This window comes from Schistocerca piceifrons, chromosome 11 (genome assembly GCF_021461385.2).
Source record: "Schistocerca piceifrons isolate TAMUIC-IGC-003096 chromosome 11, iqSchPice1.1, whole genome shotgun sequence".
Taxonomy (NCBI): domain Eukaryota; kingdom Metazoa; phylum Arthropoda; class Insecta; order Orthoptera; family Acrididae; genus Schistocerca; species Schistocerca piceifrons.
Window position 1 is genome coordinate 16,658,203 of NC_060148.1, and position 26,741 is coordinate 16,684,943.

Here is a 26,741-nt window from a genome sequence, read left to right on the forward strand (position 1 = left end):
GAACAGGTGATGTGTGGACAATGTTACTGTAGTGTGTCTGCCCTGAGGGTGGCCATGTCGTCAAGGGACAGTCGGGCAAGGATGACCGAACAGCTGATGAGTGGGCAGTTTTACCATAGTGTGTCTCCCCTGAGGGTGGCCATGTGGGCACAGAGGCAGTTTGGCAAGGGTGTGTGAACAGCTGATGTGTGGGCAGTCTTACCCTAGTTTGTCTGCCATGAGGGTGTCCATGTGGGCACAGGGACAGTTGGGCAAGGGTGGCCAAACAGGTGATGTGTGGACAATCTTACCGTAGTGTGTCTGCCCTGAGGGTCGCCATGTCGTCAAGGGACAGTTGGGCAAGGATGACCGAACAGCTGATGTGTGGGCAGTTTTACCATAGTGTGTCTCCCCTGAGGGTGGCCATGTGGGCACAGAGGCAGTTTGGCAAGGGTGTGTGAACAGCTGATGTGTGGGCAGTCTTACCCTATTGTGTCTGCCATGAGGGTGTCCATGTGGGCACAGGGACAGTTGGGCATGGGTGGCCGCACAGCTGATGTGTGGGCAGTCACGCCCAAGTGTGCCAGTCCTGTGGGTGGCCATGTGGGCACAGCCACAGTTGGGCAAGGGTCGCCAAACTTCAGATGTGTGGACAGCCGTGCCATAGTGTGTCTGCCCAGAGGGTGGTCGTGTGGGCACTGGGACAGTTGGGCAAGGGTGGCCGAACAGGTGATTGGTGGACAATCTTACCGTAGTGTGTCTGCCCTGAGGGTCGCCATGTCGTCAAGGGACAGTCGGGCAAGGATGACCGAACAGCTGATGTGTGGGTAGTTTTACCATAGTGTGTCTCCCCTGAGGGTGGCCATGTGGGCACAGAGGCAGTTTGGGAAGAGTGTGTGAACAGCTGATGTGTGGCCAGTCTTACCCTAGTGTGTCTGCCATGAGGGTGTATATGTGGGCACAGGGACAGTTGGGCAAGGGTGGCTGAACAGCTGGTGTGTGGGCAGTCTCGCCCAAGTGTGCCAGTCCTGTGGGTGGGCAAGTGGGCACAGCCACAGTTGGGCAAGGGTCGCCAAACGTCAGATGTGTGGACAGCCGTGCCATAGTGTGTCTGCCCTGAGGGTGGTCATGTGGGCACTGGGACAGTTGGGCAAGGGTGGCCGAACAGGTGATGTGTGGACAATGTTACTGTAGTGTGTCTGCCCTGAGGGTGGCCATGTCGTCAAGGGACAGTCGGGCAAGGATGACCGAACAGCTGATGAGTGGGCAATTTTTACCATAGTGTGTCTCCCCTGAGGGTGGCCATGTGGGCACAGAGGCAATTTGGCAAGGGTGTGTGAACAGCTGATGTGTGGGCAGTCTTACCCTAGGGTGTCTGCCATGAGGGTGGCCATGTGGGCACAGGGACAGTTGGGCAAGGGTGGCCGAAAAGCTGATGTGTGGGCAGTCTTGACCAAGTGTGCCAGTCCTGTGGGTGGGCATGTGGGCAGAGCCACAGTTGGGCAAGGGTCGCCAAACGTCAGATGTGTGGACAGCCGTGCCACAGTGTGTCTGAACTGAGGGTGGCCATGTCGTCAAGGGACAGTTGGGCAAGGATGACCGAACAGCTGATGTGTGGGCAGTTTTACCATAGTGTGTCTCCTCTGAGGGTGGCCATGTGGGCACAGAGGCAGTTTGGCACAGGTGTGTGAACAGCTGATGTGTGGGCAGTCTTACCCTATTGTGTCTGCCATGAGGGTGTCCATGTGGGCACTGGGACAGTTGGGCAAGGGTGGCCGAACAGGTGATGTGTGGACAATGTTACTGTAGTGTGTCTGCCCTGAGGGTGGCCATGTCGTCAAGGGACAGTTGGGCAAGGATGACCGAACAGCTGATGAGTGGGCAGTTTTACCATAGTGTGTCTCCCCTGAGGGTGGCCATGTGGGCACAGAGGCAGTTTGGCAAGGGGGTGTGAACAGCTGATGTGTGGGCAGTCTTACCCTAGTGTGTCTGCCATGAGGGTGTCCATGTGGGCACAGGGACAGTTGGGCAAGGGTGGCCAAACAGGTGATGTGTGGACAATCTTACCGTAGTGTGTCTGCCCTGAGGGTCGCCATGTCGTCAAGGGACAGTTGGGCAAGGATGACCGAACAGCTGATGTGTGGGCAGTTTTACCATAGTGTGTCTCCCCTGAGGGTGGCCATGTGGGCACAGAGGCAGTTTGGCAAGGGTGTGTGAACAGCTGATGTGTGGGCAGTCTTACCCTATTGTGTCTGCCATGAGGGTGTCCATGTGGGCACAGGGACAGTTGGGCATGGGTGGCCGCACAGCTGATGTGTGGGCAGTCACGCCCAAGTGTGCCAGTCCTGTGGGTGGCCATGTGGGCACAGCCACAGTTGGGCAAGGGTCGCCAAACGTGAGATGTGTGGACAGCCGTGCCATAGTGTGTCTGCCCAGAGGGTGGTCGTGTGGGCACTGGGACAGTTGGGCAAGGGTGGCCGAACAGGTGATTTGTGGACAATCTTACCGTAGTGTGTCTGCCCTGAGGGTCGCCATGTCGTCAAGGGACAGTCGGGCAAGGATGACCGAACAGCTGATGTGTGGGCAGTTTTACCATAGTGTGTCTCCCCTGAGGGTGGCCATGTGGGCACAGAGGCAGTTTGGGAAGAGTGTGTGAACAGCTGATGTGTGGCCAGTCTTACCCTAGGGTGTCTGCCATGAGGGTGGCCATGTGGGCACAGGGACAGTTGGGCAAGGGTGGCCGAAAAGCTGATGTGTGGGCAGTCTTGACCAAGTATGCCAGTCCTGTGGGTGGGCATGTGGGCACAGCCACAGTTGGGCAAGGGTCGCCAAACGTCAGATGTGTGGACAGCCGTGCCACAGTGTGTCTGAACTGAGGGTGGCCATGTCGTCAAGGGACAGTTGGGCAAGGATGACCGAACAGCTGATGTGTGGGCAGTTTTACCATAGTGTGTCTCCTCTGAGGGTGGCCATGTGGGCACAGAGGCAGTTTGGCACAGGTGTGTGAACAGCTGATGAGTGGGCAGTCTTACCCTATTGTGTCTGCCATGAGGGTGTCCATGTGGGCACTGGGACAGTTGGGCAAGGGTGGCCGAACAGGTGATGTGTGGACAATGTTACTGTAGTGTGTCTGCCCTGAGGGTGGCCATGTCGTCAAGGGACAGTTGGGCAAGGATGACCGAACAGCTGATGTGTGGGCAGTTTTACCATAGTGTGTCTCCCCTGAGCGTGGCCATGTGGGCACAGAGGCAGTTTGGCAAGGGTGTGTCAACAGCTGATGTGTGGGCAGTCTTACCCTATTGTGTCTGCCATGAGGGTGTCCATGTGGGCACAGGGACAGTTGGGCATGGGTGGCCGCACAGCTGATGTGTGGGCAGTCACGCCCAAGTGTGCCAGTCCTGTGGGTGGCCATGTGGGCACAGCCACAGTTGGGCAAGGGTCGCCTAACGTCAGATGTGTGGACAGCCGTGCCATAGTGTGTCTGCCCAGAGGGTGGTCGTGTGGGCACTGGGACAGTTGGGCAAGGGTGGCCGAACAGGTGATTTGTGGACAATCTTACCGTAGTGTGTCTGCCCTGAGGGTCGCCATGTCGTCAAGGGACAGTCGGGCAAGGATGACCGAACAGCTGATGTGTGGGCAGTTTTACCATAGTGTGTCTCCCCTGAGGGTGGCCATGTGGGCACAGAGGCAGTTTGGGAAGAGTGTGTGAACAGCTGATGTGTGGCCAGTCTTACCCTAGTGTGTCTGCCATGAGGGTGTCCATGTGGGCACAGGGACAGTTGGGCAAGGGTGGCTGAACAGCTGGTGTGTGGGCAGTCTTGCCCAAGTGTGCCAGTCCTGTGGGTGGGCAAGTGGGCACAGCCACAGTTGGGCAAGGGTCGCCAAACGTCAGATGTGTGGACAGCCGTGCCATAGTGTGTCTGCCCTGAGGGTGGTCATGTGGGCACTGGGACAGTTGGGCAAGGGTGGCCGAACAGGTGATGTGTGGACAATGTTACTGTAGTGTGTCTGCCCTGAGGGTGGCCATGTCGTCAAGTGACAGTCGGGCAAGGATGACCGAACAGCTGATGAGTGGGCAGTTTTACCATAGTGTGTCTCCCCTGAGGGTGGCCATGTGGGCACAGAGGCAGTTTGGCAAGGGTGTGTGAACAGCTGATGTGTGGGCAGTCTTACCCTAGTGTGTCTGCCATGAGGGTGTCCATGTGGGCACAGGGACAGTTGGGCAAGGGTGGCCAAACAGGTGATGTGTGGACAATCTTACCGTAGTGTGTCTGCCCTGAGGGTCGCCATGTCGTCAAGGGACAGTTGGGCAAGGATGACCGAACAGCTGATGTGTGGGCAGTTTTACCATAGTGTGTCTCCCCTGAGGGTGGCCATGTGGGCACAGAGGCAGTTTGGCAAGGGTGTGTGAACAGCTGATGTGTGGGCAGTCTTACCCTATTGTGTCTGCCATGAGGGTGTCCATGTGGGCACAGGGACAGTTTGGCATGGGTGGCCGAACAGCTGATGTGTGGGCAGTCACGCCCAAGTGTGCCAGTCCTGTGGGTGGGCATGTGGGCACAGCCACAGTTGGGCAAGGGTCGCCAAACGTCAGATGTGTGGACAGCCGTGCCATAGTGTGTCTGCCCAGAGGGTGGTCGTGTGGGCACTGGGACAGTTGGGCAAGGGTGGCCGAACAGGTGATGTGTGGACAATGTTACTGTAGTGTGTCTGCCCTGAGGGTGGCCATGTCGTCAAGGGACAGTTGGGCAAGGATGACCGAACAGCTGATGTGTGGGCAGTTTTACCATAGTGTGTCTCCCCTGAGGGTGGCCATGTGGGCACAGAGGCAGTTTGGCAAGGGTGTGTGAACAGCTGATGTGTGGGCAGTCTTACCCTAGGGTGTCTGCCATGAGGGTGGCCATGTGGGCACAGGGACAGTTGGGCAAGGGTGGCCGAAAAGCTGATGTGTGGGCAGTCTTGACCAAGTGTGCCAGTCCTGTGGGTGGGCATGTGGGCACAGCCACAGTTGGGCAAGGGTCGCCAAACGTCAGATGTGTGGACAGCCGTGCCACAGTGTGTCTGAACTGAGGGTGGCCATGTCGTCAAGGGACAGTTGGGCAAGGATGACCGAACAGCTGATGTGTGGGCAGTTTTACCATAGTGTGTCTCCTCTGAGGGTGGCCATGTGGGCACAGAGGCAGTTTGGCACAGGTGTGTGAACAGCTGATGTGTGGGCAGTCTTACCCTATTGTGTCTGCCATGAGGGTGTCCATGTGGGCACTGGGACAGTTGGGCAAGGGTGGCCGAACAGGTGATGTGTGGACAATGTTACTGTAGTGTGTCTGCCCTGAGGGTGGCCATGTCGTCAAGGGACAGTTGGGCAAGGATGACCGAACAGCTGATGAGTGGGCAGTCTTACCATAGTGTGTCTCCCCTGAGGGTGGCCATGTGGGCACAGAGGCAGTTTGGCAAGGGGGTGTGAACAGCTGATGTGTGGGCAGTCTTACCCTAGTGTGTCTGCCATGAGGGTGTCCATGTGGGCACAGGGACAGTTGGGCAAGGGTGGCCAAACAGGTGATGTGTGGACAATCTTACCGTAGTGTGTCTGCCCTGAGGGTCGCCATGTCGTCAAGGGACAGTTGGGCAAGGATGACCGAACAGCTGATGTGTGGGCAGTTTTACCATAGTGTGTCTCCTCTGAGGGTGGCCATGTGGGCACAGAGGCAGTTTGGCACAGGTGTGTGAACAGCTGATGTGTGGGCAGTCTTACCCTAGTGTGTCTCCCCTGAGGGTGGCCATGTGGGCACAGAGGCAGTTTGGCAAGGGTGTGCAAACAGCTGAAGTGTGGGCAGTCTTGCCGTAGTGTGCCAGTCCTGAGGGTGGCCATGTGGGCACAGTCACAGTTGGGCAAGGGTCGCCAAACATTAGATGTGTGGACAGCCGTGCCATAGTGTGTCTGCACTGAGGGTGGCCATGTGGGCACAGCTACAGTTGGGCAAGTGTGGCCAAACAGCTGATGTGTGGGCAGTCTGGCCCTAGATTGCCTGCCCTGGGAGTGGCTGTGTGGGCACAGGCACAATCGGGCAAGGGTGGTCAAACAGCTGATGCACAGACAGGCCTGCAGCTGAGCTGTAGCATGAAAAGTCCTACAGCACTGGCAGATCTCATTGGTCCAGTGGTTGCCATTCAGCTTATGATTGTGTGGAACGCATGCAGTAGGGCGATATGGCAGATGGCCTACATGGCTGCATCTGCCCATTACCATGATGAGGGATGTCGAGGGGAACCCTTGCTCCTCGGGGTGGCGTTGGAGAGCCTGTTCTGCAGCTTGCAGTGTCTCTGAATCCCCTCACACAGATAGCAGTGACTGCCCCTGTGGCCTTCTGACGTATGCTGTGTGGTGTTCGCAGGCCACGGCTCGATGGGCATCAGCAACTCGATCGGCTCCAACACTTTCGACATCCTGCTGTGCCTGGGCCTGCCGTGGCTCATCAAGGCGAGCTTCCTGCCCACCACTGAGGGTCGGCACTACGTGGGCATCAACTCGCGTGGCCTCGAGTACTCGGCCATCTCGCTGCTCTCCACGCTCTTCATGCTCTACGCCGCCTTCTCCCTCAACAAGTAAGTAAATGTCACGCATTATAATTCTTTTATACTTTCAGTTCTTCTCGGTATTAAGCTGGCTGGTGTCATGTGTGTGGTGCAATTTTGTCGACGAGCCTACTTGTTGCCATTATCGTTTTGGTATCCGTGACAGTTTTGCATTGCATGCCATCACTGTGTGACCTCTCTCCTGCTGTTGTTCACGGGCCAACAGTCTCTCTGTACGATGCAGTCTCAATTGTCCACAGCTCACGGTCCAGGGGCTGGCGTTGCTACCTACCAGGTTGGGTATTTTCTCTGCTCAGGGACTGGGTGTTTGTGTTATCCTCATCATTCCATCATCATTCATGAAAGTGGCTGGATTAGTGTACAGATTGCGAATGTGTACAGTTGAGCACCCCACACTCCAGACATCACTATTGGCTCTTTAGTTGGAATGACATGGGTGGATATTTCCCCATACTGGCGTTGTGCTTTGAGCACTCAAGACTGTATCCCAAATCTTATTTAGTTAGATACCACATTCATCAGTTATAAATAAAGACAGAAACTTGTAGCAGGGACCAACGCCCTTGCTGTAGTGGTAACAACGGTTCCTGTCAGGTCATCAGAGTTAAGTACTGTCAGGCTAAACTACCAGTTGGATGGATGACTGTCCAGACAAAAACGAGTGCTGTTGGCAAGCGGGGTGCACTCAGCCCTCGTGAGGCCAGTTGAGGAGTTGTTCCAATGAGAAGTAGCGGCTCTGGTCACGGTGATTGCCAATGGCGATCTGCGGTCATATGCCCCTCCACACATGTGTATCTACAGGACATGTGCCCTGTAATTGAAAAAGTGTTGTGATGATCTCGCCATTGGCAAAAGATTCTCGAATAGTCCCCCATTCGAACCTCTTAGAGGAGACTACCAAGGAGGAGGTTACCATGAGAAAATGAATAATCAATGAAAGGATAATGTTCTATGAGTAGGGACGTGGTGGCGAAGCTAGAAAATCTGAGAAGGGAAATTTAAAGGCTCAATCTAGATATAGTGGAGTTCATTGAAGTGGAATGGAAACAACACAAGGATTTCTGGTCACACTGGGTAATATCAACAGCAGCAGAAAATGGTATAACGGGAGTAGGATTCGTTATGAATAGGAAGGTAGGGCAGAGAGTGTGTTACTGTGAACAGTTCAGTGACAGGGTTGTTCTTATCGGAATCAAAAGCAAATCAACACTGTAAACGATAGTTCAGGTATACCTTCTGACGTCGCAAGCTGAAGATTAAGAGAGAGAAATTACGTGAAGATGTTGAAAAGGTAATACAATCCATAAAGGGAGATGAAAATCTAATACCCATGGAGGACTGGAATGCAGTTGTAGGGGAAGGAGCAGAAGAAATGGTTACAGGAGAATATGGACTTGGGACAAGGAACGAGAGAGCAGAAAGACTAATTGTATTCTGTAATAAATTTCAGCTAGTACTACCGGATACTCTGTTCAAGTATCACAAGAGGAGAAGGTGTACTTGGAAAAGGCCGGGTGGTACGGGAAGATTTCAGTTAGATTACATCGTGGTCAGACAGACATTCCGAAATCATATAATGGATTGTAACATGTAGCCAGGAGCAGATACAGACTCAGATCACAATCTACTAGTGATGAAGAGTAGGCTGAAGTTCAAAACTTCAGTCAGGAAGAATCAATACGCAAAGAAGTGGGATATGGAAGTACTAAGGAATGAGGAGATCTGCTTGAAGTTCTCTAAGCCTATAGATACAGCAATAAGGAATGGGCATCTCTAAAAAAGGCAATCTCAGAAGTTGAAAAGAAAAAAATAGGTACAAAGAAGGTAATTGCGAAGAAACCATGGGCAACAGAAGATATACTTCAGTTGATCGACAAAAGAAGGAAGTATAAAAATGTTCAGGGAAATTGAGAAATACAGAAATGCAAGTCGCTAAGGAATGAAAAAAAAATAGGAGGTGCAGAGAAGGTAAGACGAAATGGCTGCATGAAGAATGTGAAAAAGAAATAATTGTCAGAAGGACTGCCTCAGCATATAGGAAAGTCAAAACAACCTTCGATGAAATTAAAAGCAGGGGTGGTAACATGAAGAGTGCAACGATAGTTCCACTGTTAAATGCAGAGGAGAGAGCTGATACGTGGAAAGAGCACATTGAAAGCTTCTGTGAGGGGGAGGATTTGTCTGGTGTGATAGAAGAAGAAACAGGAGTCGATTTAGAAGAGGTGGGAGATCCAATATTAGAATCAGAATTTATGAGAGCTCTGGAGGACTTACTATCAAATACGGCAGAAGGAATAGATAAAATTCTATCATAATTGCCAAAATCATGAGGGGAAGTGGCAACAAAACGACTATTCACGTTGATGTGTAGAATGTATGAGCCACGCGACATACCATCTGCCTTTCGGAAAAATATCACCCACACAATTACGAAGATTACAAGAACCGACAAATGCGAGAATTACCGCACAATCATGCACCTAAGTTGCTGACAAGAGTAATGTACAGAAGAATGGAAAAGAAAATTGAGGATATCCTAGATACCGATCAGTTTGGCCTTAGAGAAGGTGAAGACGCCCAAGAGACAATTCTGACGTTGATAGCGGAAGCAAGACTAAAGAAAAATCAAGATACGTTCAAAGGATTTGTTGACCTGGAAAAAGGAGTTCGACAATGTAGAATGGTGCAAGGTGTTTCAAATTCTGAGAAAAATAGGGGTAAGCTACAGGTAGAGACGGGTAATTCAGAACATATACAAGAGCCAAGAGCGAATAATAAGAGTGGACGACCAAGAACGAGAAGCTCGGGTTAAACAGGCTCTTAAGACAGGGATGTAGTCTTTCGCCCCTACTGTTCAATCTGTACATCGAAGAAACAAGATAGAAATAAAAGAAAGGTTCAGGAGTGGAATTAAAATTCAAGGTGAAAGGATATCAATGATACGATTCGCTGATGACATTGCTATCCTGAGTGAAAGTGAAGAAGAATTACATGATCTGCTGACCGGAATGAACAGTCTAATGACTACAGAGTATGGATTGAGAGAAAATTGAAGAAAGACGAAAGAAGTGAGGAGTAGCAGAAATGAGAACAGCAAGAAACTTAACATCATGATTGATGGTAATTAAGTAGATAAAGTTAAGGAATTCTGCTACATAGGCAGCAAAACAGCCAATGAAGGACGGAGCAAAAAGGGCATGAAAAGCAGACTACTGGCGAAAAGGGCATTCCTGGCCAAGAGAAGTGTACTAGTATTAAATGTAGGCCTTAATTTGAGGAAGAAATTTCTGAAAGTGTATGTTTGGAGCCTGTATTGTATGGTAGTGAAACATGGACCGTGGTAAAACCGCAACAGAAAACAATCGAAGCATTTGAGATGTGGCGCTACATACGAATGTTGAAACTCAGGTAAATGGAAATGTCGTGTGGCTAGGGCCTCCCGTCGGGTAGACCGTTCGCCTGGTGCAGGTCTTTCGATTTGACGCCACTTCGGCGACCTGCGCGTCGATGGGGATGAAATGATGGTGATTAGGACAACACAACACCCAGTCCCTGAGCGGAGAAAATTTCCGACCCAGCCGGGAATCGAACCCGGGCCCTTAGGATTGACAGTCTGTCACGCTGACCACTCAGCTACCGGGGCGGACGAAACTCAGGTGGCCTGATGAGATAAGGAATGAGGGGTTCTGTGCAGATCGGAGAGGAAGGAAATGTGTGGAAAACACTGACAAGAAGAAAGGACATGGTGATAGGACATCGGTTAAGACATCAGCGAATAACTTCCATGGTACTAGAGGGAGTGTAGAGGGTAAAAACTGTAGAGGAAGACAGAGGTTGGAATACATCCATCAAATAATTGAGGATGTAGGTTGCAAGTGCTACTCTGAGATGAAGAGGTTAGCAGAGGAGAGGAATTCTTGGTGGGCTGCATCAAACCAGTCAGAAGACTGATGACTAAAAAAAAAAGAATGCATCCAGTGAAGCCTACCAGTTGAGGATTACATGTAGCCAGTTGGTACCATTGGGCCTTCTGACGCTTGTTAGTTTCCAGCGAACATGGGGAACTTATCGACTGGATTGCTGGATATGAAGATAACTGCCTTGACATCACTTTCCTAAAGCAGTGCTACAAACTCTTGAAACAACCCAAAAGTTTTTTTGAACATTAGAAGATTTCTGAGTGCAGACAAGTTTAAATGTTTATTGATAATTAAGTAGCTCTTAGTAGCTCGTTGAGTAGGATAAATGGACTGTAGCCATAAATTTACTGGTTTGAGTCACCACTAGTAGCATGCATTTGTACTTTTTTAAATTGCATATAAACAAATGGAAATTACTCAGTTTGGTATCAGGAAGAGGAGAATTTTATTCTATGGACACGTAAAGAGACTGAGTAAAAGGATAAAACCTATAATTGATAACTGTTTTGACAGAAATCCAAAAATACCAGTGTCATTGAACATAAAAGTTTGAACAGAAGTGATGGAAATACACTCCTGGAAATTGAAATAAGAACACCGTGAATTCATTGTCCCAGGAAGGGGAAACTTTATTGACACATTCCTGGGATCAGATACATCACGTGATCACACTGACAGAACCACAGGCACATAGACACAGGCAACAGAGCATGCACAATGTCGGCACTAGTACAGTGTATATCCACCTTTCGCAGCAATGCAGGCTGCTATTCTCCCATGGAGACGATCGTATTGATGCTGGATGTAGTCCTGTGGAACGGCTTGCCATGCCATTTCCACCTGGCGCCTCAGTTGGACCAGCGTTCGTGCTGGACGTGCAGACCGCGTGAGACGACGCTTCATCCAGTCCCAAACATGCTCAATGGGGGACAGATCCGGAGATCTTGCTGGCCAGGGTAGTTGACTTACACCTTCTAGAGCACGTTGGGTGGCACGGGATACATGCGGACGTGCATTGTCCTGTTGGAACAGCAAGTTCCCTTGCCGGTCTAGGAATGGTAGAACGATGGGTTCGATGACGGTTTGGATGTACCGTGCACTATTCAGTGTCCCCTCGACGATCACCAGTGGTGTACGGCCAGTGCAGGAGATCGCTCCCCACACCATGATGCCGGGTGTTGGCCCTGTGTGCCTCGGTCGTATGCAGTCCTGATTGTGGCGCTCACCTGCACGGCGCCAAACACGCATACGACCATCATTGGCACCAAGGCAGAAGCGACTCTCATCGCTGAAGACGACACGTCTCCATTCGTCCCTCCATTCACGCCTGTCGCGACACCACTGGAGGCGGGCTGCACGATGTTGGGGCGTGAGCGGAAGACGGCCTAACGGTGTGCGGGACCGTAGCCCAGCTTCATGGAGACGGTTGCGAATGGTCCTCGCCGATACCCCAGGAGCAACAGTGTCCCTAATTTGCTGGGGAGTGGCGGTGCGGTCCCCTACGGCACTGCGTAGGATCCTACGGTCTTGGCGTGCATCCGTGCGTCGCTGCGGTCCGGTCCCAGGTCGACGGGCACGTGCACCTTCCGCCGACCACTGGCGACAACATCGATGTACTGTGGAGACCTCACGCCCCACGTGTTGAGCAATTCGGCGGTACGTCCACCCGGCCTCCCGCATGCCCACTATACGCCCTCGCCCAAAGTCCGTCAACTGCACATACGGTTCACGTCCACGCTGTCGCGGCATGCTACCAGTGTTAAAGACTGCGATGGAGCTCCGTATGCCACGGCAAACTGGCTGACACTGACGGCGGCGGTGCACAAATGCTGCGCAGCTAGCGCCATTCGACGGCCAACACCGCGGTTCCTGGTGTGTCCGCTGTGCCGTGCGTGTGATCATTGCTTGTACAGCCCTCTCGCAGTGTCCGGAACAAGTATAGTGGGTCTGACACACCGGTGTCAATGTGTTCTTTTTTCCATTTCCAGGAGTGTAGAAATAACGGAGGAAGAAACCAGAAACAGAAAAGTTCAGAGAAAGAGTAAACATTTCTTGAGTTTCCAAGAGGAAACAAAAAAAAGATAAGCACAGTATGGACAGAGGACAGAAGAGAAGAACATGGGGAAAATATGAAGAACTACTAGAAAGAAGAAAAGGAGAAAAGAAAAGAAGGCCATAGTTATTTCATGTAGTAAACAACATATTATTTTTAATTACTATTCGCATGAAAATGCTAATGTTTACTATAAATTAATAATTGATACAAAAATGTGAATCTTCAAATGGAAAATCAGTTTGTCTTTATTTCTAGAGCTTGAGAGTATAATTAATGTTTATGTTTTTGATTTAAAAAGAAGGCAGTTCACATGTATGTATCAAATTTCTATTTATTTTCGTATGGACAGTAATTAAAAATTTAAAATGTTGTTTTCATTAAGAAAATTTTGATACCATATTTGCTAGTTAACATTTCCATTTGTCCACAAACACAGAATTTAAAAAAGCTACCGAAGAGTTAACTGAAAATCAACAAATCTTCTATATTTAACTGTGCATGGAAACCTTATAATCTTTAATGCCGATGTTTTGGAGTTTTTTTTTTTTTTAAGAATCGTGTAGTAGTCATTAAGGAAACTGATATCCGAGCAGTGACGTCGATATGCTATAGCTATAAAGATTATCGCAGAGGGCCAGCCTGTGAAGACCCCTTCTTAGTTGGAAACCAGTGTGTTTATTTGTAAATGACTACTGTGGTAACCAACTAAGTAAGGTTTGTGTCCAAAGTGCAGTGCCAGTGTGTGGGAAGATCTGCTTACATCATCATCATCATCATCATTATTACTGTTATCTTACAGTTGCTGCTGCAACCATTCCCTTCTATTTTGTGCAGTCCTTGTCAATTGTAATTAATACTGGCACATTGCTACTTCCAATAGGTATTCGATTATTTTGTGTGCCTCCCCTTCGTCCTGAAATTTTTCCTTTCAACATGCCTGTTAAGCACTTAGTGTCTAAATAAATGTAAAAAAACATTTTCCTCTTTTGGATGGTTGCCATGATGTTTCACTGGTCATTGATCCCTTTCTTAACATCTACATTTTATTTTCTTTCTGTTCACCTGGTCAGCATTAGTAACTGAGTTCAGTAGCTTCTCAGCACTTCCTTTTGGTCTTTGCCATACAGGAGCACACTCCAGCCAGACGTCTTCACAAACTATTTTTTTTATTTTTTGTGATACTTGAACTTCTCCCAGTGTAGCTCATGACCAGGTTGTTCACATGACTGTGTTCTAGGGGCGCAATATTTCAGCAAGCAACGGCGTTACCATCATGAGGTATGTTGAAGAACTGACTACTTGGGAGCTGGCGTAGGGTTTTTATCTCCTTCCCCTCTTCCTACATCCGAGCTGCTGCTCAGTCTACATCCAGGAGTGGGTGTGTGGCCAGATTGTCCTCTGTGCCTCCCTCCTGCTCTGTCCATGGTTCACACCCAGGGACATATACTACTGTAGTTTGCACTCTTGCTCCAACAGGCCTCAAAGTCAGAGTGTTGTGGCACATGTCCTTTCTCTCCCTAATCAGACTAAGTAGCCACTGAAACTTCCTGGCAGATTAAAACTGTGTGCCCGACCGAGACTCGAACTCGGGACCTTTGTCTTTCGCGGGCAAGTGCTCTACCATCTGAGCTACCCAAGCATGACTCACGCCCGGTCCTCACAGCTTTACTTCTGCCAGTATCTCAGTTCGCAGGAGAGCTTCTGTAAAGTTTGGAAGGTAGGAGACGAGATACTGGCAGAAGTAAAACTGTGAGGACCGGGCGTGAGACTTGTTTCGGTAACTCAGATGGTAGAGCACTTGCCCACGAAAGGCAAAGGTCCCGAGCTCGAGTCTCGGTCGGGCACACAGTTTTAATCTGCCAGGAAGTTTCATATCAGCGCACACTCCGCTGCAGAGTGAAAATCTCGTTCTGGTAAGTAGCCACTATCACAACTGACCAGCCGTTACCGTACTCGAATCTTGATAGATTCTTTAATGACACTCTCCCAGAAGTTATGGGTCATTTCGATGAGGGAGCCCCGGAATCAACCCAATTGAAGTCTTCTTCTTTTTTTTCTGGCATGTTGACGATACCTTCGTCATATGGCCACATGGTAGAGATAAACTGAATTATTTTGCCATACATCTCAATTCTCTATATTAGAACACCAGTTTTAACATGGAAGAAGATGTCTTGGTAAAAAAGAAGAGTGGACGGCACTTTGGGCCACAGCGTACTTTCCAAAAGGCGAACAACCTATACCTACATTCAGACAGCTGCCACCACCCAGAGCAGGGGAATGGGATGCTCAAAATATTGCTACATAGAGCTCACACTCTCTCGGACTTGAGCATTGGAGAACAGTTTTCTGGAAGAACGGATGTACAGAGTGGCAAATTCGGAGAGCCTCGTGTTTTGCACCAATTGTACTACCGGCAGAAACAGAAGAGGAACCAGGTGAGGTGGCGCAGTGCTTAGACACTGGACTCGCATTCGGGAGGACGACGGTTCAATCCCGCGTCCGGCCATCCTGATTTAGGTTTTCCATGATCTCCCTGAATCGCTCCAGGCAAATGCTGGGATGGTTCCTTCGAAAGAGCATGGACAGTTTCCATCCCCATGCTTCCCTAATCCGATGAACCTCGCTGTCTGGTCTCCACCCCAAAAACAACCCAACCAACCCCAGAAGACGAACCTTCCAGAACAATAAAATGAATTTCCAGAAACACCGAGTGAAGACTGTTTCACGACCACCGCCTAAAACACGGGGAGTGCTTGGTAATGTGAAGGACGACCTTGGACTGTGCCAGATCAGTGGTCTGTCAGATACAGTAACAAAGTGGCATGACATATGTATGTCAGATGGTAAGTGATACCAAAAATTGCTGCCGTGGACACTAAGACACAATGTACTGAAGAATCCTAGGAACTCAGCAGTCACACAATGGAATCACGCAGAATGGATTACGATCATACTAAGGTTCTGACACAGAGTTCAGGCAGCTGGGACTGTGCCATTAACACTAGGAGTTTCTGCCATTCCTAAAATGGCGGAAAGGTGTCATTTTGAACCCACATAAAATATTTTCATATTTGAATTAAGAAAGTACTTTTTTTAGTTTTTGTTAATTCATACTTTATTTCTAGTAATCACAACAACTATTTACAGTTATAAATAATAATTGTTTCCAGGGCTCTCGGGTGTCCATCCAGGTGACCATTCGGATGCGATCGTTGAAGTCCCATGATATTTCGGCGAATAACCTTTCCTCCACCATCAGGTGGTTCTGTTGGACATAAATAACACCGACAATGAGCAGACAGACCGTTCCATCAGAACCACCTGATGACGGCGGAAAGGTTATTCACTGGAATATCGTTGGACTTCAACGATTGCATCCAGCTGTTCACCCAAGAGCCCTGGAAACAACACATATGCTGGAAAAGCCTCCGATCACATTTAAATAATCATTACTAATTTATCTGAACAACAATGTATCATACAAATTTATTGTAGCTACTGCTAACAAGTTTCTTAACTATAAATTTTACTTTATTAACTATTCATACAACCTTCTATGACATTTAGTATACTTGGTCCATTTTACTCTCACATGTGTTTTACGAACAGCTCTGTATTACTTTTCACTCAAGTCATTTTAAGCTGCTAGACGCACTTAGCACAGGTAATATTTGTTTTACGAGCACATTTTCCGCACACAGCTTTGTGGCACTTTACACAATTTTCGCTGCTCTTGTTGCCTTTTCAGAGGCTGATTTGGCACTTCCTCCGCTTTCTATGTGATTTCAGACCCATATCCTTTGTCTGACGTTCTTGCTCTTTCGTTCCCTTGAGTTCATTTGCTAGATGAAGTATGAACTTATTCCTTTCGATTATCTTGTTCGTTACTATGTTACAGATGGCCCATGCATTTATTGCCGCCATGTCCAGTATGTTGTAGAAGACATGCATTCCCCATATCCTACATCCAACCTTCGTAGTATATATACCGGTAATTTGATCAACTTCATCCACCCTGTACTTTCTTGTATTGTAGAATGTTACAGTTTCAGGTTTTTTCTTTCCTTCCTCGCTTATTGCTTCTTCAGCATGCAGCGCACTCAGAAGAATGACATTTTTATTCTTTTTTCCTTGGTACAGTCTGTGTTACCACTATTGTGCAGTATTGGTGTGGAGTGTATTTCAGCATTCAGCTTCCTTACTTCATCACGAGTTTCACAGCGGACCTTGTTCGTCAAACCAACTAATGAAGTTTTCTTTTCTTTGAGTTTTTTAGCAAGTTGAAGAGATGCAAAGAAGTTGTCTGTGGTCATATTTCTTCCTTGATTTATAAATGGCTCTGTGAGATGCTGAACGACGTATTCTGCAAGTGGTTGTTTCTCTCTATGCCTGTTCTCTTTTCCGAGGTATGGGAAAGCATTGCATGTATGCTTTAACGTTACATCAACAGCCAACCAGAATTTGAGACCATATTTGTCTGGTTTGTTGGACACAAACTGAGTAAACCTGCATCTTTCTTTGCTCAGTAACAGTTGCTCGTCAATGGTGATATTTTATCCAGGGCAGTAAGCACGAATACTGTTTTCAATCAACTTTCCCTAAATTTCAAATACAAGAGCGAATTTGTTGGCTGCCAGGCATTCACCACAGGTTGATTTTTCATCAAAACGTAGAAATCTGAGAAGCTCCTGAAACCGGTCCCATGGAATAATGTCCTTAATAAAGTAGGCCCCCAATAAAGCGACCAGAGATCACCGACAGACATACCTTTTGTGCACAAACACCCCGAACACACATGATGGCTACCAGTTTCTCCAGTTCCTCCCGTGACACAGTCCAGTCATTGTTTTTAGTACTTTTCGAGCATTTGATTCTGTGTATTTCTTCAGGAGACGTAGCATTGCTTCATCAAAAATAAGACGGTAGGCACTGATGACACAGCAGTCTACTCATTGGCAACCATAAGCAGTGGGACCTCCCTTCTTCGGAACATTCACACCTGACCGCCTTCCAGAAGAATAATTTCCAATCTTCCGTACGGTTCCATTACCTACAATCATCTTTTTAGATGCTTCCATCTGTACCTGCTGTGGTGAAAGAGGTGATGACTGATGTATATCAGCATCTGAATCCTCTTCCACTTATCGCTCCTCATTCACAATGTCTTCATCTTCACTTGTGTCAGGTACATAATCATCATCTTCATCAGCGAAGTCAATTTCCAATTCAACTTCGGAATACTCAAAGACATGTAACACTTCTTCATCAGAAATTCCACACTGGCGACAGATGTTCGGAAACGTGTTTCACGCACAAAGACTGCCTGAATGACACAACATAAGCTGTGGCAGACTGGAAAGTACGCGTGCCAAGTTGCAACAATGAGGAGCAATTGCTCTGCTTTACTGCTCACTGTTGACACACTATTGTTGGATAATTTACTTATACTCAGAAGAGAAATTACAGTATATGTTAAAAAATATATCGGCTCAACCACTTGTTTATAGTGTAAAACACTAAGATTGACGCGTTTCGGAAGTCAAGCTTCCATCATCAGAATAATAAAAAGTAAAAAGTAAAAGAACCTGTTAAAACTCGGTAAAATGGAACATGCACCAAGCACAATTAAATTGATAATAAAATTAAAACATCGTGGCTACTTCCCTTGTTGCAGCCGTGTCTTCCAAGGTACATCTCCACATAGTCGTCAAAATATAAAAAACTCTAAAATGGTGTCGCCTATGGTGTTCAACATCTAACCACATGGCTCTCTCCTCTATCATCGTAAACTGCCCGTGTGTCTTCATTGATACCACACACCACACGTGTGACATTCACAACCAGGACCTCTCATCCAGTATGGATAAAATCAAAATGAAGTATAGTGAAAGAAGTGGGGAAGAAAATTAAAAGATTTTGGAAATACTAAAACCTCTTCAGAGAGAGAAGAAAAAATTGGAAAAAGTCATATAATTTCATTAACAAAGTAAATTAATCGGGTATGACAGTGAACGAAAAACATATGACAGCGGTCATTTTCACCCCTTCCACCATTCTAGTTGCTGAGAATTTTTCCGGGTTGTATGGCCGTGGCCCATGGAACTCTTCAATCCCTGACTTTTTGTCCAAGGCTACGTTGGACATCTTCGGAGGTGTTCCTGGTTGTGGTGAGCACCTCTGAAGATGTCCAATGTAGCCTTGGACAAAAAGTCAGGGATTGAAGAGTTCCATGGACCACGGCCATACAGCCCAGAAAATTCTCAGCAGCTAAAACATTCGGTCGTGAAAGCCTTCATTGCATCACCGTTCTAGTTATACCAACAGTCGACTAAGGCAACAACTGATCGATTACTATCGTGGCTACATCCTTTGTAGGGCCTGTGAACCTGCATGTAGTCTGATTAAGAAGAGGAAGGATATTTTGCACAGTGAATTCTATATCTACATCCTCATATACACTCCACTAGCCAGCAGGCGGTGTGTGGCGGAGGGCACTATTCGCGCCATATTTTCCCTCCTCTGTTCCACTGTCTGAACGCCTCAGTACGAGCTCTAATTCCTCTCATCTTTGAATGGTGATCATTGCGCAATATGAAAGGTGGTGGCAATAATATATGCTCTACATTCTCCGCACTTAGCGCGTCGTCTGTCTGCAAGTGTGTCCGACTTCAAACTTTCTATGAGATTTGTAATGCTCTCGCAATGGCTACATGTACCAGTCACGAATCTTGCCACTCTTCTCTGGACCTTCTCAATCACTTGAATCACTCCCAACTGGCAAGGCTCCCATACAGACGAACAATAGTCTAAGACTGGACGAACTAAAGTATTGTAAGCAATTTCTTTTGCTGAAGGACTGCGTCGCTTCAGGATTCTACCAATAAACCGCAATCTAGAATTCGCCTTATCCATTACTTGTGTAATCTGATCGTTCCATTTGAGATCATTTCGAATAGTCACACCCAGATACTTGACGGATGTTACCGCTTCCAAAGACTGGGCATTTGTTTTGTAGTCGCACATTAACGGGGATATTCGCTTTCTTATACACAGTAGGTTACAATTACTAATACTGAGAGATAACTGCCAGTCATTACACCACGCATTTATTTTCCGGAAATTCTCATTTCTTTGTTCACAACTTTTGTGTGACACTACTTTCCTGTAGACTACAGCATCATCGGCAAACAGTCTAATGCCGCTGTCAATACCATCAACCAGATCGTTTATGTAGTAATTGACGGAAAGTGATTGAGTAATATCGAACTGATTTCTGGCGTTCCCCAAGGTAGTGTTATAGGCCCTTTGCTGTTCCTTATTTATATACACGATTTTGGAGACAATCTGAGCAGCTGTCTTACGTTGTTTGTTGATGACGCTGTCGGTTATCGACTAATAAAGTCATCAGAAGATAAAAAAAATTGCAAAACGATTTACAAAAGATGTCTGAATGGTGCGAAAATTGGCAGTTGACCCTAAATAACGAAAAGTGTGAGGTGATCCACTTGAATGCTAAAAGGAACTCGTTAAACTTCGTTTACATCATAAATCAGTCTAATCTAAAAGCCGTAAATTCATCTAAATACCTAGGTATTACAATTACGAACAACTTAAATTGGAAGAAACACGTAGTAAATGTCGTGGGGAAGGCTAACCAAAGACTGAGTTTTATTGGCAGGATACTTAGAAAATGTAACAGACCTGCTAAGGAGACTGCCTACACTACGCTTGTCCGCCCTCTTTTAGAATACTGCTGTGCGGTGTGGGATCCTTACCAGACAGGACTGACGGAGCACATCGAAAAAGTTCAAAGAAAGACGGCACGTTTTGTATTATCGCGAAATATGGGAGAGAGAGTGGCAGAAATGGTACAGGATTTTGGCTGGACATCATTAAAAGAAAGGCGTTTTTCGTTGCGACGGAATCTTCTCACGAAATTCCAATCACCAACTTTCTCCTCCGAATGCGAAAATATTTTGTTGAGACCGACCTACATAGGGAGCAACGATCACCACGATAAAATAGGGGAAACCATAGCTCGTACGGAAAGATTTAGGTGTTCGTTCTTTCAGCGCGCTATACTAGATTGGAATAATAGAGAATTGTGAAGGTGGTTCGATGAACCCTCTGCCAGGCACTTAAATGTGATTTGCAGAGTATCCTTGTAGCTGTAGATGTATGTAAATCGTAAAAAGCAGCGGACCTGTTTCACTGCCCTGGGGCACACCTGAAGTTACGCTTGTTTCTGTTGAAGTCTCCCCATTCAGGACGACATTGACTGGGACCAGGTGGAAGAACAATGGAGACGTCGCCAGCTGGTGAGTGTGGAGGTGAACTGCAGACAGAGCGATGAGAGGGAGAGAGAGGGGTGGCGAGGGGGAGCGGGGCAGATGCTTGCCACACACCTGCTCCTGGGCGTGGTCTGTGAATTTAACAGAGGGAGTTGGGAGGTGATGAAAGCTCTACACAGCTACTGGGCAGTCTACTCATCAGTCTGAAGATGGCAAGACGGCTGCTTGCTAGGATATTGTGCCTTATGGACAGTTCACCCATGAACTATTTTGTCTGCTTTTTTCTTTTTATTTCCGTACTAAACTATAAAATTAGCAACATTTTCTGCATGGACTGCTTCTAAACATACGAGGCCATACTGAAAAGTAATGCCTCCGAGTCGTTTACTCTGTTCACGATACCTGTTGAGGTATTACGGAGTCATGCATATTACTTGATTGGCTTTGCCCCTTTGCTTACGCAACTTGTAACCTTTTGCCGCTAGAGGGCGCAGAATTGTAGCATGTGACACAGCAGTGCGTAACGTACCTATGTCGGTGTGTGAGAAATAATGGGCTACAGTCGAGTTTCTAGCCACAGAAGAACGTGCCTCCATTTGAAATCCACAGAAGAATGAAAGCTGGGTGTACGGTAATGATTTTGTCGACATCAGTAATGCACTACATGGGTGTTGTTTCTGTTCGAAATTAAGAAAGCAGGGCCCGGAGGAGAACGATCACGTATGTCACTCGTGTGACAGCGCTCACCGGCGACACAAAAGTTCAAGACCGTGCTATCAGCAGGCAAAGTCAAGTTCACAGTGTTCTGGGATGTTCATGGCATGGTGTGTTTATAATCAGTACCAAAAGGAACCCAGAGTGGCCGAGCGGTTCTACACACTACAGTCTGGAGCCGCACGACCGCTACGGTCGCAGGTTCGAATCCTGCCTCGGGCATGGATGTATGTGATGTCCTTAGGTTAGATAGGTTTAAGTAGTTCTAAGTTCTAGGGGACTGATTACCTCAGAAGTTAAGTCCCATAGTGCTCAGAGCCATTTTTGAACCTAAAGGACCATCACAAAGTCTGCAAGCTACTGTGAGACCCTCAGAATAGTGAGAGCACGCATTCGAACAGTCAGTCTGCATGTGGAGTATCCTCTCTTTCAGCATGACAATACCACGCCTCACACAAGCGCTGCGGCATTTGCAACAACCGACGCCTTGGGTTCACTGACATCCATCGTCCTCCATGCACTCCCCACTTGGGCGCATCAGATTTACATCTGTTCCCAGAAGTTAAAGAACACCTTCGAATTCTTCAGTTTGATAGTGGTCATGCGATGCAAGCAGAGGTGAGGTAGTGGCTCTGTCAACAAAGTAAAACATTCTACAGTGACGGTATCAACAAACTGGTATCCCACAGGCAGAAATGTGTTCGTTGCCGAGGCGACTAAGTTGGGAAATAAATATGCAGACATGGAAATGAGCGTTTGGCGTCATTGGCCGGGAGACCCCTTACGGGGCCGGTCTTATTACACTCGACGCCACATTGGGCGACCTGCGCGCCGGGAAGATAACAGAAAAACGGTTCAAATGGCAATGAACACTATGGGACTTAATTTCTGAGGTCATCAGTCCCCCAGAACTTAGAACTACTTAAACCTAACTAACCTAAGGACATCACACACATCCATGCCCGAGGCAGGATTCGAACCTGCGACCGAGCGGTCGCGCGCTTCCAGACTGTAGCGCCTAGAACCGCTCGACCACCACGGCCGGCTGAAGACGACACAACGACCAGTCCCTGAGCTGAGAAAAATCCCCGACCCAGCTGGCGATCGAACCCAGGCCCCTTAGGACGGCAGTCCGCCATGCTGACCATTCAACTATTGGGGCGGACGATATGTAGACATGAAAAATAATGTATGTTTATCGCGAATCTCTTGCCCAATGTAAAGTCCCGAGCGACTGGAAAAAAGCGCAGGTGACGCCTGTATATAAGAAGGGTAGAAGGATGGATCCTCAAAATTACAGACCAATATCCTTAACATCGGTTTGTTGCAGGATTCTCGAACATATTCTCAGTTCGAATATAATGAATTTCCTTGAGACAGAGAAGTTGCTGTCCATGCATCAGCACGGCTTTAGAAAGTGTCGCTCCTGCGAATCAGGATGCCATATTCCTTGACTTCCGGAAAGCGTTTGACTCGGTGCCCCACTGCAGACTCCTAACTAAGGAACGAGCATATGGGATTGGTTCCCAAGTCTGTGAGTGGCTCAAAGACTTCTTAAGTAATAGAACCCAGTACGTTGTCCTCGATGGTGAGTGTTCATCGGAGGTAAGAGTATCGTCTGGAGTGCCCCAGGGAAGTGTGGTAGGTCCGCTCTTGTTTTCTGTCTACATAAATGATCTTTTGGATAGGGTGGATAGCAATGTGCGGCTGTTTGCTGATGATGCTGTGGTGTACGGGAAGGTGTCGTCGTTGAGTGACTGTAGGAGGATACGAGATGACTTGGACAGGATTTGTGATTGGTGTAAAGAATGGCAGCTAACTCTGAATATAGATATATGTAAATTAATGCAGATGAGTAGGAAACAGAATCCCATAATGTTTGAATACTCCATTAGTAGTGTAGCGTTTGACCCAGTCACGTCGATTAAATATTTGGGCGTAACACTGCAGAGCAATATGAAGTGGGATAAGCATGTAATGGCAGTTGTGGGGAAGGCGGATAGTCGTCTTCGGTTCATTGGTAGAATTTTGGAAAGATGAGGTTCATCTGTAAAGGAGACCGCTTATAGAACACTAATACGACCTATTCTTGAGTACTGCTCGAGCGTTTGGGATCTCTATCAGGTCGGATTGAAGGAGGACATAGAAGCAATTCAGAGGCGGGCGGCTAGATTTGTAGGTGTAATCACCACGTGAGTGTTACGGAAATGCTTCAGGTACTTGGGTGGGAGTCTGTAGAGAAAAGGAGGCGTTCTTTTCGTGAATCGCTACTGAGAAAATTTAGAGAACCAGCATTTGAGGCTGACTGCAGTACAATTTTACTGCCGCCAACTTACATTTCGCGGAAAGACCACAAAGATAAGATAAGAGAGATTAGAGCTCGTACAGAGGCATATAGGCAGTCATTTTTCGCTCGTTCTGTTTGGGAGTGGAACAGGGAGAGAAGATGCTAGTTGTGGTACGAGGTACGCTCCGCCACGCACTGTATGGTGGATTGCGGAGTGTGTATGTAGATGTAGATGTAGAATAATGTTCGTTTTATTTAGAATGCTTTAAGGGTTTGCGCATAAAAGTTTGGAGGCATTACTTTTCAACACACGCTGTCGTTTATTCACGATCCCAGTTTTTGCCTATTGCGTCATTTTCAGATGACACCTCACTTGGCAGTGCCTCTATCCATAATTGTTCCTATTAAGAGGACGCTTGTTCTTGTCTTAACCATGTTTACCTAGTCCGTATTCATAATGAGGCAGGAGTTTTCCTTATCTATGTACAAGAATGTTGCACTTTACTAATTACTACTTAAACTAACATCATCTCCACAGTTAAATTTCCCCATGTGTCCACTAGGTGTGACACATGAATTTTCAAATGTCAGATCTGGTGGACGCGCAGTGAAAATTAAGTGTGCTGTCAAAAACCGTCGTTAACAAGAATCTACTTTTTTCCAAATTATTCACAGAAGCTGCCTTCCCCACAAATTGATTCTGTGTAGTTTTCATCCAGTGAACCAATCATGCAGGTGACTCCTAATTAATTCACAAAGCATTCCTACAAAGTACTGGTTTCATTTATAGTAGAATGTCACTTATCTTTATGTCCTTTGTCGTGGTCGGGGGAATATTAACAATTCTCGCTTCACTACAGATTAATTTAACTCTAGGTTCCTGAAGCATGTAGGTTGTCAGGAACCTATATTACTAAACAGGTAATTCGGCTCATCTCACAGAACTTCAGTTGCAGGTTGCCTATTTAACGCCTTCCAGGGGTAACAAAAAGTGGATTTTCAGTACTTCATATATTTCACACAATTATTGATCGAAATTAAAAAATTAAAGTGGTGTCATAATCTACTCATTAAGAGGAATAATCTTATGTCGAACATGAAACACAAGATAAGTATTAATGTTAGAAATTGCATATTTGTCTTGAGGCAAATTGTATATTTGTCCTGTTGCAAATTACCCAGAATATATTCATGCAGTATTTGAGAACCAGACGACTTAGTGTCTTCCAACAAGCTTTACACATAATGTGAAACCTTTACGAAACTGCTTCTCGCTTACCCCCCAACACAAAAAATGAAAGGAAAAAGGTATATTGCTTACTACATTTCCGTTATTCGTGCAGTAAGACTCAAGCATTAGGTATGACATATTAATTTAATTTTATCCGTATTTTGCAGCTGCTAACGTGACTGTATTCCATACACTGGGAGTATGAATTAAAAAACGCCTTCAGCCACCAATTTTCGTGTTCCATTAAATAAATGATCATTTCGGACCCTGTGGGTCCATAATCAGCTGTAACTTGTCTTCATACATGATTTAGTTTTGCACTTGAATGAGGTGAAATGCATATTCCTGCCGGCCGCGGTGGTCTAGCGGTTCTAGGCGCTCAGTCCGGAACCGCGTGACTGCTACGGTCGCAGGTTCGAATCCTGCCTCGGGCATGGATGTGTGTGATGTCCTTAGGTTAGTTAGGTTTAAGTAGTTCTAAGTTCTAGGGGACTGATGACCACAGATGTTAAGTCCCATAGTGCTCAGAGCGATTTGAACCATTTTTTTGCATTCCTGTCATGAAATATAACAGCACTTCATAGCATTTTCTTTCTTCTTATACTCAGATCATACTTCTGACTTCATCCACATTATCTCACATGTTAATTTAGTACTTTTCACTACTACCTGCATTCGCAACACATTTTTCAGATGGTGTCCACATATATCACTGATTGTGCCTGTGAAATTAAATATTCGTATGATGTGTGATGCCATAAACACGGAAATGCGTGAAAAATCAGTTTTTCTTAAAACAGAGTTCAAGTGAGTCACACTTTTCTCTTCAGTATTTGAAAATGAGAGCATTTGACGACTTCCAACAAACTTTGAACATAATTTCAAATCTTTTCTAAACTTTTTCAGTATATTATGTGCGAATAATCCAAACCGAACGAAACCAACATAAGTAGGGTCTTGTATCTTCAACCATAAAAGTTTTATAGGCTTAATGTCAAATATTTCACACATTAATTGATTTATAAAGCTATTTTATATATGGAAGACTCCTTAAAGAATTTGGAGTTAGTTCCTAGTGCACAGTAATTAAAATAAATATACATCACATTTTCTTTAGTCTTCATTCCATATTGAACATCCATATGTAATATTTTGAATTAAAATAATTGAGACTAGATAACATTACACATGAGAGTCAGGTTAAGAAAATCTGATATATGTGGGTTCATGCACCCATACATCATCAAATCATAATATTATGCACAGATCAGCAGATATGATGTCATAAACAGGGCTTGATGATGAGGGCATATGGTGACTACCAACAAACTTTGAACATAATTTCCAATTTTTTCTGAACTTTTTCATGACATTATGGGCGAACAATCCAAAACCAATATAAGTAGGGCTTTTTATTTCAACCAGAAAGGTTATATATATATATATATATATATATATATATATATATATATATATAGAATGGCAGTTATAATTCTGTAAAATATTATTGACACAACTGAATAAACGTATCTACAAACATTTGAGTACTAACTTTGACTTACAGAAAGTATTGGCAAGTTTTGTACAAATCAAGCTGTTACGAAATTTAGTGACCTTATCAAACAATGGAATAATAAATTTCGTAGCTTTTTTAACTAAATAATAG

General features: G+C 46.4%; 1 protein-coding gene across 2 annotated transcripts in view; it reads left to right on the forward strand.

Moving 5' to 3' along the window:
* The window catches only part of LOC124719992 (sodium/potassium/calcium exchanger 3), a 684,419-nt gene that overhangs the window by 654,565 nt on the left and 3,113 nt on the right, over positions 1-26,741 (forward strand). For both annotated transcript variants that reach the window (XM_047245220.1, XM_047245219.1), the window contains exon 9: positions 6,372-6,582. In XM_047245220.1, coding sequence (XP_047101176.1) covers positions 6,372-6,582 — 211 coding nt within the window. The remainder of the gene's footprint in view (positions 1-6,371; positions 6,583-26,741) is intronic.